This window comes from Panulirus ornatus, chromosome 56 (assembly GCF_036320965.1).
Source record: "Panulirus ornatus isolate Po-2019 chromosome 56, ASM3632096v1, whole genome shotgun sequence".
Lineage (NCBI taxonomy): Eukaryota > Metazoa > Arthropoda > Malacostraca > Decapoda > Palinuridae > Panulirus > Panulirus ornatus.
In genome coordinates, this window is record NC_092279.1 from 16,337,390 (window position 1) to 16,356,281 (window position 18,892).

Genomic DNA, 18,892 nt, shown 5'->3' on the forward strand with positions numbered 1-18,892 from the left:
TTTAAGTGGAGATGAAATTCAGATTTCACATGAAAATGTTTGTCACTTACCAAAACCCCTGATCTCTGCTTTCAAAAGAAGATAAATGCAGCAACAAATACTAGAACTACATATGACCTGAGAAACATGAGGGGGAGGGTACACCACTGTTGACATTATTATGAGAAGGAACATCAGAAGGTGAGGGATGACAAAGCATTCTGCTGGTTGACTCTTTTGTATGTTTCCTCCAGTCATCTGCCTCACTAACAATGGTGTTTGTCTTTGAAGTCTCTCTTTGATTTGACATGATTTCTTGTTCTGCTATAAATGCATGCTGCTCTGGTCCTTCAAAAAGTCCATCATACATTTCCATCATGTTGTCAAGAGCACTTTTTCTGCAGTGTTAACAAAGTCATCTTCATTGTCTCAATTATCAAGATCATCTTGATTCAGAACCATTTCAGCTATGTCAGTGTTACCCACAGGGATATCTGCAGGCCTTTCTAACATTTTCAACAATATCTTGTACCACAGAGCAGAGAATATGCAAAAAACAAAGTGAGTAATGCACGTAAGTCTGGTGGTGACGATGTTTTGTAACAAACTGGTGCCAACAGAATGTCAGAGCCCAGCATGGGCAAGCGAAGTCAGGTGTGGAATTTTCCACTTGTAACATCATGTCACCCCACAGGAAACAGCATCGCCATCCCATGTGTCAGGGAGGTAGTGCCAGGAAAACAGACAAAGAAAAAAAAAGGCCACATTTGTTCGTAATCAGTCTCTAGCTGTCATGTGTAATGCACCAAAATCACAACTACCTATCCACACCCAGGCCCCACAGACCTTTCCATGGTTTACCCCAGATGTTTCATATACCCTGGTTCAGTTCACTGCCAGCACATTGGCCCCAGTTTACCACATCATTCCAATTCACTCTATTCCTTGCACGCCTCTCACCCTTCCACCTCCAATTTGGTCTCCCACTTCTTGTTCCCTCCACCTCTGAGACATATATCCTCTTTGTCGACCTTTCCTCACTCATTCTCTCCGTGTGTCCAAACCATTTAAACACATCCTCTTCTGCTCTCTAAACCACACTCTTTTTATTACCACACATTTCTCTTATCCTTTCATTACTTACTCGATCAAACCACCTCACACTACATAGTGTCCTCAAACATTTCATTTCCAATACATTCACCCTCCTCCATACAACCCTATCAAGAGCCCATGCCTCACAACCATTTAATATTGTTAAAACTACTACTGTATTATTATTATGATTATTATTGTTATTATTATTATTATTGTTATTATTATCATCATTATAATCATTATCATTATTATTATTATCATAATACTTGATCACTGTTTCCTGTATCAGCGAGGCAGAGCCTGGAAACAGATGAAGAACAACTCATCCACTCATATACACACGTATATATACATAAACTCCCATATTCATACATATACATATCAACATATACACATACAGGAGAAGTGAGAGACCAAATCGGAGGTGGAAGGATGGAGTGAAAAAGATTTTGAGAGATCAGGGCCTCAACATACAGGAGGGTGAGAGGCGTGCGAGGAACAGAGTGAATTGGAACACTGTAGTATACTGGGAGCGACATGCTGTCAATGGACTAAACCAGGGGATGTGAAATGTCTGGGATAAACCATGGAAAGGTCTGAGGGGCCTGGATGTGGATAGGGAGCTGTGGTTTTGGTGCATTACACATAACAGCTAGAGACTGAGTGTGAATGAATATGGCCCTTTTTGTCTGTTTTCCTGGCACTACCTTGCTGAAGCAGAAGGTAGCAATATGTATATATTTTTTTCATACATATTTGCCATTTCCCGTGTTAGTGAGGTAGCGTTAAGAACAAAGGACTGAGCCTAAGAGGGTAAATCCTCACTTGGCCCCCTTCTCTGTTCCTCCTTTTGGAAAAGTAAAAACTGGAGGGGAGAATTTTCTTTCATGCTTGAAGATTCAAGTCTGGACACAGCATATAATTCGCTAACTCTCCCTCTGGGGCCTGATGCAATAAGGAAAAAAGTTTTGATAAAAGTTAAAACCATTCTGAAACCATTTTGAAAAAAGTTAAGGAGTTAAAGTCGGAAAAAATTTAAACTGTGAATTGTATATGACTTCAGAGACCTCCCTCTTCAACTGCAGTGGAAAAGCAACCAGTCTCCTCAGAAAGAAAGACTGGAGAAGTTATAAAACAGGACCTAAGAGATTCATACCAAAGCCCAGAGTTACTGGTCTTAAAAGACTTATATAAAGCAATAGAGTTGCTAATCTCATTCTTGTAAAGAAAAACTAGAATTGAATGCCAAAAATATGGCTCTCGTCATGTAAACTCCAGAAACTAGTCCTTGAAAAAAAAATCTGAGGTTGTCCAGATAAACTGAAGGGATCAACCAAGAAGTACAGCAAAACAGAAAGAATCTCCAGCACTGAGGTTGGTTAATTACGAAATCTCAAAAAAAAAAAATAGTTTGAGAACTTTTCCCAAAAGACTTACTGAGAGAAAAAGATAAATATGGTTCCAATAATTCCAACCCAAGAACATAGCATCTGTTGCAACTGTCCTCATTCTAAAACTGAAGAAATTTTCATTAGTAATGCATTGTTTCTGTAGGCAAAAAGATTCACCTATGTTGCCATTCCAAAAGAAATAATCCAATCAAAAGCATCTCTCCTAATACACAGCATGTTTCCCTACTTTGAAGTGAGGCATAACTGCTAATAATGGAGCACTTGCCAAGACTGGGCCCCACAATGGTTTTATAACTCTGTAGGAGGGATCCAGATTTTCCAGCATAATTACACTACCACTGTGTTATTCAAAAACAAGAGGAGAGTGGAAAAGGTCTTACACTGAAAAAAGTGTGATGGATGTTGCACAAAAGAAATATAATTTGAACCCATACCACGGCTCATTAGAGACGCTTGTCAATGTATGTGCTTGAAGAGTTTAAACCTTAACATGTTAATCTACTTTCATATACTCAAGTATGATAGCTGAGTAAAAGGTAGTCATAAAAATTTTGCAATCTCTAGACTTAAATATACTAATCTTCAATACTTACTGGTTGATGTATTTGGCTTATACTGACAGACATGACATCAGAAGTGAATGAAAAGCACCATTTCAAGGTTTCTCCTTTGTAATCTAAAAGAACCACATTACTCAAAATATCTAAACAGAACTGTAGAGTCACAAAAGAATTGCATCAAAATACTTGGGAGAGTGAAAAATACACACATGTATGAATCAACTATGTTTCCAAAACTTGCTTTTCGAGTTAAAATATCTATAGTTTCCTTTATTCCCTCTCTTTATAGAAGTTAACATTAAAGCAATAGAAAACAAAAGAGGACAGCTGCATAATCTGAACTCTGCCGACCTAGAGAGCAAACTGATTACCATGCAATGTGATTCTGAACTAACAGCACAAAATGTCATAATCAGTTTCAGGTCATTAATTGCAGTAGAGAAGTATCCACATTCAGAGGTGGTATTTCTCCAGAAAACTTGTTCTGTGTGAATCAGAGTTTTTCGATGAGAAAATAAAAACTAAATACAATATCAAACTATTCTTAAGCGTCTCACACCTAAATAAGTGAATTAGACTGGAAGTGACTAACTACAAACCAAACTGCAAAATCAACACAGCATGCACTTCATATCTTCAAAAGGAAAATTTAAACATCTTAATTTTGTAAATTACACATTTTTGCACTGGAAATATTTTGGGGAGCAAGGTGTATAGAAAGGAGACTGCCAAAGAGCTGATGAACAAAATGGAGACTGAGTTATCCTAAAGTTTTGTCAACAATGCTCTAAAGCTATATAATTACTTCTGAGACTGGTGTCCACCTGAGTCAATGATGAATCACTGTATCCTAAATCCTTAAAGTGCAAACACTCATACATACATACATACATACATACATACATATACAGTGAATCAAAATGTACATCAATGAAGCATATCTATTTTGAATCTCTTTCTCTCTCTCTCTTTTTTTTTTTTACCTTTGTGGGGACTTTAATCTTGAAACTGTCTTCCAGGCATCACAGTTAGGTGATCGACAATATGCTCTTAACTCATCTAAGGCTTTCCGAGTTTCTACATTAGCTTGCAATAAGTATTCTTCTTCTGTCAACCGTTTAACTTTTGGAGGAAAGCGTCGACGCCTGAAATATTCAAGGAAAAGTATATCCATTATTTATTATACTTAACTGCTGTCTCCCGCTTTAGCGAGGTAGCGCAAGGAAACAGATGAGGAATGGCTCAACCCACCCACATACACATGTATATACAAGTACAATACAAAATATGCAACTTTCTTTGACTATGAACTTCTCTTTGCCAGTCTTACCTTTACTCATTTTGTATATGAAGTATAACCATGCCAACATATAAGATACAGTATATCAAAATCAAAATGTCTTCCCAGTATGTGTTTCTTGTAAATGTGTGTTTTGCTGGGTATGACCCTATGTTAGAAATAGTCTTTCTAGATGTATATTAACCTACACTTTCTCCCCATCTCTCATATAACACTTGACAACATGTAATTCACATGATCCTCTATTCTAAATAATAAATAATTTTTTCTCAAGGGATAAAAAGTAAACTATTCACAAATCTCATGCTTGAAGTATAAAAGCTGTGTAATGAAATGATTGTGTAGATGTGAGTAATGTTTGCTGTTGGGCTAAGTGTATGCCTGATGTAGACACTGGACATATTGAACTGAATTATATACTCTATAGTGGGAAACCACAAACAGCAATCGATAAGGATCACTAAGAGCATGCTGATGAGATGATCAAAAAGAATTGGCACATATCTTAGCAAACAATGGCTACCAATCTTGGCATTTCACGTGAGTAAGTACAGATTATTGTTGCTAATCTTAGGTACTAAGAAGTGTGAGCATGATGGGTTCCCATAATGTTGACTGATGCAATGAAAAAGTCTCAGCCATATGTTTAGCCCAAAGGCAATCAAAACTCACACGTACACAATCACCACCATGTTCAGCTTTCACTTGCCAGCAAAAGTTGGCAGGTGGAATGTTTTCTGCAATCAGAAACTCAATAACTGCATGGTTATTGACAATTGTGTTGTCACTGTCTACCATGATGACTGATGAAGATGTGAAATCTCTATTGACATAACTAAAAAAAAATTACAGTAATGGGTGGGAACTGACAGCACTTTGGTTCATCCACCTATATGAACCTGTTCAAGAATACAAAACTAGGAAGCATAACTTTATGGCACACCCTTGTGTGGGTCCATATTGTTACAGGGTCAGGGCCACGTTGCCCTGGGTAAACACCATGACACTGACATACGCCAGTACTCTGCTCTATCATCTAAAAAAGGGTAACGGTTGTCCTGACAACAATGTTTGTGAGAGATTAAAATCTTTATATATATTTCATGTCAGAGGTATGCAAAGGCACAGTTATAGAAAAGCAACTGAGCCAACTATAGTGAACTTAAATCCTTAAAACATTTTGAAGTTCCAAGGAAGTGGTACAACCTGCCAACCCTGTAGCTGTTAAATGTCGCCTCCTTGCCTAACAGACTGGAGGAACTGCCATCACCACCAGGTCATAGCAATAAAGGAGGCCTTGCAAATAACTACTGAAATATGTACAATGAGTAACTACATTCTCTTCACCACCTTCTTACATCAAAATGTGGGGGAGGTGTGGCACTCTTTTGTCACAGAGTTATATATTACCCAACTGACAGTTAATGTGCATGAAGATATGCGTGGGGCTATGCCAACAAGCTACTTGTGGAAAATTGCCTCCATTATCTACTGTGTGGTATCCCACCATGCTTATTTCCCCACCAGGGAATTACTGTTAGAAAACCCAAGCTACACATCTGACACACACAGGATAAGGTACTCTTGTCTAAAGCTTGTGATATGTAGAAATTTTACTGAGACAGGCACTACCAGCCTCTAAGACCAACTAAATCCTTCTCAGTTAAATTTCCTGCACACAGTCAAAACACTCTTAACCTGATTCTAACTGACATAGCTGGACTAAAGTGACAACTCAACATAAGCTCTCTCCCAGCATACCTACCAACTCTATCTCCCCTAAACAAAGCAAAGGAATATTAAGTAGCTAGGCATCTTCAGTGCCTTAAAATCAAATGCTCAACTAAATCCCGAGATCTTCATGTGAAATCATACAAAGAATTCTGAGATGAATCAGCTACACCACTAACTACCATAGTTACTGATTCATGCTGACAGTCTAAATGCCCCATAACATGGAAGACAGCATATATCATTCTACTATATAAATCCACTAACCATAGTCTCTTTACAGCTTACACCCTGTTGCCATCATTATAATTCCGAGTCTAACCTGTAAAAGTTCTGCAAATGACTGGGCCTATGCTGACACTGCATATTCAGTAGACCCTCAGCTGTCTGGAACATTTGGTCTTCTTCAACCACTCACTGCCCTGTCAGCCTCCTAGACTTCATCTACCATAACTGCAAGACCTCAGTGGCATTCACCTTTATAGACTTAATGAGGGCTTTCAACCTGTCAACCACAACTTCATGAGGAAAGCTGTAACCTTGAACTATGGAGGTGTCCTCCCTCATGGCTGGTGGACTTTCCTGACTGGGTCAAACCAAGCTGTCTGCTTTTGGGACATCATCTCCACCTTCCTTCCCCTCACTTGCGATGTCCCGGGGGGAACTAAGACAAGGGTGCTCTTCTTTCTGATCCTTATCAATGACACCCTGAGGGATGCAAACCACCACTGGAAATATGTAGATGACTCCACTTTTGGCATCACTATCAAAAACAACCCTCCGGACATCAGTACCCTTCACGTCATCAGCAATCTTCTGGAATACATTACAGCCTATGATGTCATCATCAACAAGACAGTGATGATCCACATCAACCTGGGTGCAGACAACCTCATGCCACCTGACATCACAATAAGCCCTGTTAAAGACTTCAAACTTCTTGGTGTCACTACAGATGACTTCAAAATGGAAGAGTGCCATCAGCACTACCATTAAATCTTTCTCATCTTTTCTCTACCTTCCCTGCCGACTGAGATCACTCGCATCCCATCATCTCAGCTCAGGAATGTCTATACCACTTTCATTCTACTTATGCTCAACTATGTCTACCCATTCTGGGTCTCTATGTGTGAGTGCATGTGTGTACTCCCAGTGTCTAACAGCAGCTTGTTTAGATCCAGGAACATGGAAAAGTCATGGATTGTGCATTCATTCACTGCTCCAACTGACTACTTTCACAAGGTGTGTGAATGAACTACAGGGGATTGTCTCTAAGTTTGTCCATTCTTCTCTTATGTGATAGCCTCTTAAGAGAAACACAGGGAAAAATAAGGCAAGGTGGAAGATTACAGAGAGGGAATCTACACCTTACAATCAACAGAAAAAGACCAAAGTGAAGAAATGCGCTGAATGGTCAGAGAAACAGAAAACAAGAAAAGTAATAATGAAATAGCAAAAAAAAAAAAAAAAAAAAAAAGAACGATGAGACAGGGATACATTAGGAGAAGCAAAGACTAGCAGGCATGCAAAGTGAGGGCACAAACAGTAGAATGATCAGAGACAAAAGAAACAAGAGAGCTGAGATGGAAGACATATGTGACAAAATATATTGGTAAAGAGCAATAAAAAAGTCACTGAATGTGAGATCATATGATAAGCAGGTTATCTATGAGGAAGAGCTCCAGAGGCAATCTTTCATAAGTTAAATGGCATTTGAGGTCACATTAAGTCCCAGCAAAAAGACATACTGCAGTGATGCTCCTCCAAGTTCACTATTTAGTTTTTCTCATTATCTCATCATATCATTTAAGAGGTTCTATAGAAATCTCCAAAAGAAACTTGAAAAACTGAGGATTTGGAAATATATTGAGAAATTCATAGCTGACAAGTACTCTTCAGGCAACAGATAAAGAAATCATGAACAAACACTAATTAAGAAAATCATCCATTCATAGGACAGCTAAATGAGTTACACTACTCATTCAAACTCCTTCTTAAGTACTAGAGAGAAGTTCCTCCATGTTACTACAGTGAATACATGGAATTAATCATTCCCATCTTGGAAGCTATTAAAATTCTAAAAATGCAAATATCAAAAAATAAAGTGCAAAATTTATTTCAACTGAAAAGAGAGGTTAAGAAACACATCACACTAAACACTATAAAAGTTTCCCCTGCTTTTAGAATTTCCTTTCAATAAAAAGAAGTACCTAAAACACTGGTTATACACTACCACAGATGAATAAGCAGTTAAAAAAAGCAGCATGTTAGAACTTACCAGTATGTTTGAAACTTTGACTTCCACTTATCAGGAATATTATGATAGGTTACCATGATGATGACAAGACCAAGTGTTGCTTCACGATATTGGCTGCTGAGAAATACTGCTAGCAATGCCACCAACTGCATGGCCCACTGAACTAAGTTGATTGAGCGCGTGTCTGTTAGTGGGCCATAGCGGTAAACCATAGCAAAGCTGATCAAACCTGCTACCACCACATAACCTGTTTTAGAAGATATATCATCAAAGATGAAAATATCATATGTGAATATACAGTAATTACCTTATCTTCATATCTATCAACAATGTAATTATAATTCACTTGCTTTGGCTGCATTTGCAATAGTTTTACTAGGTACCCTGTTCTATATTTCAAATCAAGACAGAGTTCAAACTCAAAATCAATAATTTTTCCCACTTTCCTAACTCTTTTTTTAATCTTTCTGACCTCTTAGTTTTCTTTCCATGGGCTACCTTATTCTTTTCAAATATTTACTTTTTCATCTGAAAGCAAATGGTATGTCTAGAAAACAAGTACTGAGCAGAATTCCAGTGCAAAAACAAAGTGTTCCTGTTAAAAGACTAACTTACTAATATGGCATTTATGAGAAGGAAACTTAAAAGATAAAAGAATACTAATAATCAATATGCTGAACACAATGTTATATTACTGTATGATAAAAATATGTCAGGATTTGTTTGAAGCTTTCAAGTAGAATTGAGCAGCATCTACTAATACATTAAGAACTGGGTACATGCTTTTTTTTAATCACATACTAAGCAAACTCAAGTGATGCACTGAGAACTGGGAGAATAATAATCTTTAAATCCCATAAAAAGTGATTCATTTTCTTCTTCTTTCAAACTTGTTCACTGTTTCCTACATTAGCATGGCAGTGCCAGGAACAGATGAAGAAAAGGCCTCATTTGCTTACACCCACTCTGAAGTTGTCATGTATAATGCACCAAAACCACAGCCCCTTAATTACAAGCAGGCCCCATAGACCTTTCCATAGTTCTCCCAGCTGCCTCATATGCCTTACTATGGTTCAGCCCATTGGCATTACATCACCCCTATACACCATACCATTCCAAGTTACTCTACATTGTGCATGCCTTTCAACCTCCTGCATGTTCAGGCTGAGAGCACTCAAAATCCTATTCTATTCATCCTCCCATCTCTAATCTCTCATAACTCATCTTCATATGCTCAAATAATTTCAGCACCCTTTCTTTAGCTCACTAAACCTTACTCTCATTACCAAATCTCTCTCTAACCCTTTTATTACTTACTGGATCAAACCTCCTCACCCCACATATTGTCCTCAAACATTTCACTTCCCACAATCAGCCTCATCCATCATTCCCATCTATTCTCATGCCTTACATCCATACAACATCATTCAAACTAAAAGATCTTGAAAACTTACCCAAGGTCATGCTCACAGATAGTGACCTCTCTTTCCAAACATTCCTAAATACTCCCAGAACATTTATGCCCTCACTCATCCCATGACTCTCCTTAACTTCTATGGTTCCATTTGCTATAGCCTTGGGTAATATTTTGCTCAGATTTTCAAGTTCTTCAGATTTTAATGAAACTCAGGGTATATGTGGTATTCTATATGGTGATTACGGATATCGAGTCCAAAGACTGCATTTCGTAAAATTGAGCGCTTAACCACATATGTAATATTAATTATAATTAATTATATTAATATGCTAATTACTCGACTAATTACACGAATCTTAAGGTTATAACCAAAGATTGTCATTCAACACACGCACAAGGATCTATGCTGAAATTTTCAGGAAAATCTATTTTTTCAAAAAAATCAAGAAATATTTGGGTAATATTTGCTCAGATTTTCAAGTTCTTCAGATTTTAATGAAACTCAGGTTATATGTGGTATTCTATATGGTGATTAAGGATATCGAGTCAAAAGACTGCATTTCATAAAATTGAGCGCTTAACCACATATCTAATATCAATTATAATTAATTATATCAATATGCTAATTACTCGACTAATTACACGAATCTTAAAATTATAACCAAAGATTGTCATTCAACACACGTACAAGGACCTATGCTGAAATTTTCAGAAAAATCTATTTTTTCAAAAAAACAAGAAAATATTTTGCTCAGATTTTCAAGTTCTTCAGATTTTAATAAAACTCAGGGTATATGTGGTATTCTATATGGTGATTAAGGATATCGAGTCAAAAGACTGCATTTCGTAAAATTGAGCGCTTAACCACATATCTAATATTAATTATAATTAATTATATTAATATGCTAATTACTCGACTAATTACACGAATCTTAAGGTTATAACCAAAGATTGTCATTCAACACATGTACAAGGATCTATGCTGAAATTTTCAGGAAAATCTATTTTTTCAAAAAAATCCAGAAAAATCCTAGGCTATAGCCTTGGGTAATATTTTGCTCAGAGTTTCAAGTTCTTCAGATTTTAATGAAACTCAGGGTATATGTGGTATTCTATATGGTGATTAAGGATATTGAGTCAAAAGGCTGCATTTCGTAAAATTGAGCGCTAAACCACATATTTAATATTAATTATAATTAATTATATTAATATGCTAATTACTCGACTAATTACACGAATCCTAAGGCTATAACCAAAGATTGTCATTCAACACACATACAAGGATCTATGCTGAAATTTTCAGGAAAATCTATTTTTCAAAAAAATCAAGATAAATCCTAGGTAATATTTTGGGTAATATTTTGCTCAGATTTTCAAGTTCTTCAGATTTTGATGAAACTCAGGGTATATGTGGTATTCTATATGGTGATTAAGGATATCGAGTCAAAAGACTGCATTTCGTAAAATTAAGCGCATAATTACATACTTAATATTAATTATAATTACATTAATATGCTAATTACTCGACCAATTAAACAAATTTCAAGGCTTTGACCACAGATTCTTATTCAAAAGACGTAAAAGCATCTATGCTAAAATTTTCAGGAAAATCTATTTCTTAAAAAAATTAAGGAACATCCAAGGCCTATGATATTTTGCTCAGATTTTCAAGTTCTTCATATTTTAATGAAACTCTGGGAATATGTGGTATTCTCTATGGTGATTAAGGATATCAAGTCAAAAGACTGCATTTCGTAAAATTGAGCGCTTAACCACATATCTAATATTAATTACAATTAATTATATTAATATGCCAATTACTAGACTAATTACACGAATCTTAAGGTTATAACCAAAGATTGTCATTCAACACACGTACAAGGATCTATGCTGAAATTTTCAGGAAAATCTATTTTTTCAAAAAAATCTAGAAAAATCCTAGGCTATAGCCTTGGGTAATATTTTGCTCAGATTTTCAAGTTCTTCACATTTTAATGAAACTCAGGGTATATGTGGTATTCTATATGGCGATTAAGGATATCGAGTCAAAAGACTGCATTTCGTAAAATTGAGCACTTAACCACATATTTAATATTAATTATAATTAATCATATTAATATGCTAATTACTCGACTAATTACACGAATCTTAAGGTTATAACCAAAGATTGTCATTCAACACACGTACAAGGATCTATGCTGAAATTTTCAGGAAAATCTATTTTTTCAAAAAAATCTAGAAAAATCCTAGGCTATATAGCCTTGGGTAATATTTTGCTCAGATTTTCAAGTTCTTCACATTTTAATGAAACTCAGGGTATATGTGGTATTCTATATGGTGATTAAGGATATCGAGTCAAAAGACTGCATTTCGTAAAATTGAGCGCTTAACCACATATTTAATATTAATTATAATTAATTATATTAATATGCTAATTACTCGACTAATTATACGAATCTTAAGGTTATAACCAAAGATTGTCATTCAACACACGTACAAGGATCTATGCTGAAATTTTCAGGAAAATCTATTTTCTCAAAAAAATCAAGAAAAATCCAAGGCTATAGCCTTTGGTAATATTTTCCTCAGATTTTCAAGTTCTTCAGATTTTAATGAAACTCAGGGTATATGTGGTATTCTATATGGCGATTAAGGATATCGAGTCAAAAGACTGCATTTCGTAAAATTGAGCACTTAACCACATATTTAATATTAATTATAATTAATCATATTAATATGCTAATTACTCGACTAATTACACGAATCTTAAGGTTATAACCAAAGATTGTCATTCAACACACGTACAAGGATCTATGCTGAAATTTTCAGGAAAATCTATTTTTTCAAAAAAATCTAGAAAAATCCTAGGCTATAGCCTTGGGTAATATTTTGCTCAGATTTTCAAGTTCTTCAGATTTTAATGAAACTCAGGGTATATGTGGTATTCTATATGGTGATTAAGGATATCGAGTCAAAAGACTGCATTTCGTAAAATTGAGCGCTTAACCACATATTTAATATTAATTATAATTAATTATATTAATATGCTAATTACTCTACTAATTATACGAATCTTAAGGTTATAACCAAAGATTGTCATTCAACACACGTACAAGGATCTATGCTGAAATTTTCAGGAAAATCTATTTTTTCAAAAAAATCTAGAAAAATCCTAGGCTATAGCCTTGGGTAATATTTTGCTCAGATTTTCAAGTTCTTCACATTTTAATGAAACTCAGGGTATATGTGGTATTCTATATGGTGATTAAGGATATCGAGTCAAAAGACTGCATTTCGTAAAATTGAGCGCTTAACCACATATTTAATATTAATTATAATTAATTATATTAATATGCTAATTACTCGACTAATTATACGAATCTTAAGGTTATAACCAAAGATTGTCATTCAACACACGTACAAGGATCTATGCTGAAATTTTCAGGAAAATCTATTTTTTCAAAAAAATCAAGAAAAATCCTAGGCTATAGCCTTGGGTAATATTTTGCTCAGATTTTCAAGTTCTTCAGATTTTAATGAAACTCAGGGTATATGTGGTATTCTATATGGTGATTAAGGATATCGAGTCAAAAGACTGCATTTCGTAAAATTGAGCGCTTAACCACATATTTAATATTAATTATAATTAATTATATTAATATGCTAATTACTCGACTAATTATACGAATCTTAAGGTTATAACCAAAGATTGTCATTCAACACACGTACAAGGATCTATGCTGAAATTTTCAGGAAAATCTATTTTTTCAAAAAAATCAAGAAAAATCCTAGGCTATAGCCTTGGGTAATATTTTGCTCAGATTTTCAAGTTCTTCAGATTTTAATGAAACTCAGGGTATATGTGGTATTCTATATGGTGATTAAGGATATCGAGTCAAAAGACTGCATTTCGTAAAATTGAGCGCTTAACCACATATTTAATATTAATTATAATTAATTATATTATGCTAATTACTCGACTAATTATACGAATCTTAAGGTTATAACCAAAGATTGTCATTCAACACACGTACAAGGATCTATGCTGAAATTTTCAGGAAAATCTATTTTTTCAAAAAAATCTAGAAAAATCCTAGGCTATAGCCTTGGGTAATATTTTGCTCAGATTTTCAAGTTCTTCACATTTTAATGAAACTCAGGGTATATGTGGTATTCTATATGGTGATTAAGGATATCGAGTCAAAAGACTGCATTTCGTAAAATTGAGCGCTTAACCACATATTTAATATTAATTATAATTAATTATATTAATATGCTAATTACTCTACTAATTATACGAATCTTAAGGTTATAACCAAAGATTGTCATTCAACACACGTACAAGGATCTATGCTGAAATTTTCAGGAAAATCTATTTTTTCAAAAAAATCTAGAAAAATCCTAGGCTATAGCCTTGGGTAATATTTTGCTCAGATTTTCAAGTTCTTCAGATTTTAATGAAACTCAGGGTATATGTGGTATTCTATATGGTGATTAAGGATATCGAGTCAAAAGACTGCATTTCGTAAAATTGAGCGCTTAACCACATATTTAATATTAATTATAATCAATTATATTAATATGCTAATTACTCTACTAATTATACGAATCTTAAGGTTATAACCAAAGATTGTCATTCAACACACGTACAAGGATCTATGCTGAAATTTTCAGGAAAATCTATTTTCTCAAAAAAATCAAGAAAAATCCAAGGCTATAGCCTTTGGTAATATTTTCCTCAGATTTTCAAGTTCTTCAGATTTTAATGAAACTCAGGGTATATGTGGTATTCTATATGGTGATTAAGGATATCGAGTCAAAAGACTGCATTTCGTAAAATTGAGCACTTAACCACATATTTAATATTAATTATAATTAATCATATTAATATGCTAATTACTCGACTAATTACACGAATCTTAAGGTTATAACCAAAGATTGTCATTCAACACACGTACAAGGATCTATGCTGAAATTTTCAGGAAAATCTATTTTTTCAAAAAAATCAAGAAAAATCCTAGGCTATAGCCTTGGGTAATATTTTGCTCAGATTTTCAAGTTCTTCAGATTTTAATGAAACTCAGGGTATATGTGGTATTCTATATGGTGATTAAGGATATCGAGTCAAAAGACTGCATTTCGTAAAATTGAGCGCTTAACCACATATTTAATATTAATTATAATTAATTATATTAATATGCTAATTACTCGACTAATTATACGAATCTTAAGGTTATAACCAAAGATTGTCATTCAACACACGTACAAGGATCTATGCTGAAATTTTCAGGAAAATCTATTTTTTCAAAAAAATCAAGAAAAATCCTAGGCTATAGCCTTGGTAATATTTTGCTCAGATTTTCAAGTTCTTCACATTTTAATGAAACTCAGGGTATATGTGGTATTCTATATGGTGATTAAGGATATCGAGTCAAAAGACTGCATTTCGTAAAATTGAGCGCTTAACCACATATTTAATATTAATTATAATTAATTATATTAATATGCTAATTACTCGACTAATTATACGAATCTTAAGGTTATAACCAAAGATTGTCATTCAACACACGTACAAGGATCTATGCTGAAATTTTCAGGAAAATCTATTTTTTCAAAAAAATCAAGAAAAATCCTAGGCTATAGCCTTGGGTAATATTTTGCTCAGATTTTCAAGTTCTTCAGATTTTAATGAAACTCAGGGTATATGTGGTATTCTATATGGTGATTAAGGATATCGAGTCAAAAGACTGCATTTCGTAAAATTGAGCGCTTAACCACATATTTAATATTAATTATAATTAATTATATTAATATGCTAATTACTCGACTAATTACACGAATCTTAAGGTTATAACCAAAGATTGTCATTCAACACACGTACAAGGATCTATGCTGAAATTTTCAGGAAAATCTATTTTTTCAAAAAAATCAAGAAAAATCCTAGGCTATAGCCTTGGGTAATATTTTGCTCAGATTTTCAAGTTCTTCAGATTTTAATGAAACTCAGGGTATATGTGGTATTCTATATGGTGATTAAGGATATCGAGTCAAAAGACTGCATTTCGTAAAATTGAGCGCTTAACCACATATTTAATATTAATTATAATCAATTATATTAATATGCTAATTACTCGACTAATTATACGAATCTTAAGGTTATAACCAAAGATTGTCATTCAACACACGTACAAGGATCTATGCTGAAATTTTCAGGAAAATCTATTTTTTCAAAAAAATCAAGAAAAATCCTAGGCTATAGCCTTGGGTAATATTTTGCTCAGATTTTCAAGTTCTTCAGATTTTAATGAAACTCAGGGTATATGTGGTATTCTATATGGTGATTAAGGATATCGAGTCAAAAGACTGCATTTCGTAAAATTGAGCGCTTAACCACATATTTAATATTAATTATAATCAATTATATTAATATGCTAATTACTCGACTAATTATACGAATCTTAAGGTTATAACCAAAGATTGTCATTCAACACACGTACAAGGATCTATGCTGAAATTTTCAGGAAAATCTATTTTTTCAAAAAAATCAAGAAAAATCCTAGGCTATAGCCTTGGGTAATATTTTGCTCAGATTTTCAAGTTCTTCAGATTTTAATGAAACTCAGGGTATATGTGGTATTCTATATGGTGATTAAGGATATCGAGTCAAAAGACTGCATTTCGTAAAATTGAGCGCTTAACCACATATTTAATATTAATTATAATTAATTATATTAATATGCTAATTACTCGACTAATTATACGAATCTTAAGGTTATAACCAAAGATTGTCATTCAACACACGTACAAGGATCTATGCTGAAATTTTCAGGAAAATCTATTTTTTCAAAAAAATCAAGAAAAATCCTAGGCTATAGCCTTGGGTAATATTTTGCTCAGATTTTCAAGTTCTTCAGATTTTAATGAAACTCAGGGTATATGTGGTATTCTATATGGTGATTAAGGATATCGAGTCAAAAGACTGCATTTCGTAAAATTGAGCGCTTAACCACATATTTAATATTAATTATAATTAATTATATTAATATGCTAATTACTCGACTAATTATACGAATCTTAAGGTTATAACCAAAGATTGTCATTCAACACACGTACAAGGATCTATGCTGAAATTTTCAGGAAAATCTATTTTTTCAAAAAAATCAAGAAAAATCCTAGGCTATAGCCTTGGGTAATATTTTGCTCAGATTTTCAAGTTCTTCAGATTTTAATGAAACTCAGGGTATATGTGGTATTCTATATGGTGATTAAGGATATCGAGTCAAAAGACTGCATTTCGTAAAATTGAGCGCTTAACCACATATTTAATATTAATTATAATCAATTATATTAATATGCTAATTACTCGACTAATTATACGAATCTTAAGGTTATAACCAAAGATTGTCATTCAACACACGTACAAGGATCTATGCTGAAATTTTCAGGAAAATCTATTTTCTCAAAAAAATCAAGAAAAATCCAAGGCTATAGCCTTTGGTAATATTTTCCTCAGATTTTCAAGTTCTTCAGATTTTAATGAAACTCAGGGTATATGTGGTATTCTATATGGTGATTAAGGATATCGAGTCAAAAGACTGCATTTCGTAAAATTGAGCACTTAACCACATATTTAATATTAATTATAATTAATTATATTAATATGCTAATTACTCGACTAATTACACGAATCTTAAGGTTATAACCAAAGATTGTCATTCAACACACGTACAAGGATCTATGCTGAAATTTTCAGGAAAATCTATTTTTTCAAAAAAATCAAGAAAAATCCTAGGCTATAGCCTTGGGTAATATTTTGCTCAGATTTTCAAGTTCTTCAGATTTTAATGAAACTCAGGGTATATGTGGTATTCTATATGGTGATTAAGGATATCGAGTCAAAAGACTGCATTTCGTAAAATTGAGCGCTTAACCACATATTTAATATTAATTATAATTAATTATATTAATATGCTAATTACTCGACTAATTATACGAATCTTAAGGTTATAACCAAAGATTGTCATTCAACACACGTACAAGGATCTATGCTGAAATTTTCAGGAAAATCTATTTTTTCAAAAAAATCAAGAAAAATCCTAGGCTATAGCCTTGGGTAATATTTTGCTCAGATTTTCAAGTTCTTCAGATTTTAATGAAACTCAGGGTATATGTGGTATTCTATATGGTGATTAAGGATATCGAGTCAAAAGACTGCATTTCGTAAAATTGAGCGCTTAACCACATATTTAATATTAATTATAATTAATTATATTAATATGCTAATTACTCGACTAATTATACGAATCTTAAGGTTATAACCAAAGATTGTCATTCAACACACGTACAAGGATCTATGCTGAAATTTTCAGGAAAATCTATTTTTTCAAAAAAATCAAGAAAAATCCTAGGCTATAGCCTTGGGTAATATTTTGCTCAGATTTTCAAGTTCTTCAGATTTTAATGAAACTCAGGGTATATGTGGTATTCTATATGGTGATTAAGGATATCGAGTCAAAAGACTGCATTTCGTAAAATTGAGCGCTTAACCACATATTTAATATTAATTATAATTAATTATATTAATATGCTAATTACTCGACTAATTATACGAATCTTAAGGTTATAACCAAAGATTGTCATTCAACACACGTACAAGGATCTATGCTGAAATTTTCAGGAAAATCTATTTTTTCAAAAAAATCAAGAAAAATCCTAGGCTATAGCCTTGGGTAATATTTTGCTCAGATTTTCAAGTTCTTCAGATTTTAATGAAACTCAGGGTATATGTGGTATTCTATATGGTGATTAAGGATATCGAGTCAAAAGACTGCATTTCGTAAAATTGAGCGCTTAACCACATATTTAATATTAATTATAATTAATTATATTAATATGCTAATTACTCGACTAATTACACGAATCTTAAGGTTATAACCAAAGATTGTCATTCAACCATACAAGTAAAAAGGTTCTATGCTTTAATTGCTGGAGAATCTATTTGCTCAAAAAAATCAAGTATAATCCTAGGCTATAGCCTTGGGTAATTTTTTTGCTCAGTTTTTCATTGTGCTTAGATTTGTTATATGAATATCAGGGGTTTGTGGTATTCGAGTTGGGGATTATGGAGAGTCGAGGTAA

The 18,892-nt window shown here is 33.6% G+C and overlaps 1 protein-coding gene across 2 annotated transcripts in view; it reads right to left on the minus strand.

The window, feature by feature from the left end:
* The window catches only part of Nemp (Nuclear envelope integral membrane protein), an 88,287-nt gene that overhangs the window by 24,529 nt on the left and 44,866 nt on the right, over positions 1 to 18,892 (minus strand). For both annotated transcript variants that reach the window (XM_071693951.1, XM_071693950.1), the window contains exons 7-8: positions 8,359 to 8,584; positions 4,033 to 4,194 (exon numbers count right to left, since the gene is read on the minus strand). In XM_071693951.1, coding sequence (XP_071550052.1) covers positions 4,033 to 4,194; positions 8,359 to 8,584 — 388 coding nt within the window. The remainder of the gene's footprint in view (positions 1 to 4,032; positions 4,195 to 8,358; positions 8,585 to 18,892) is intronic.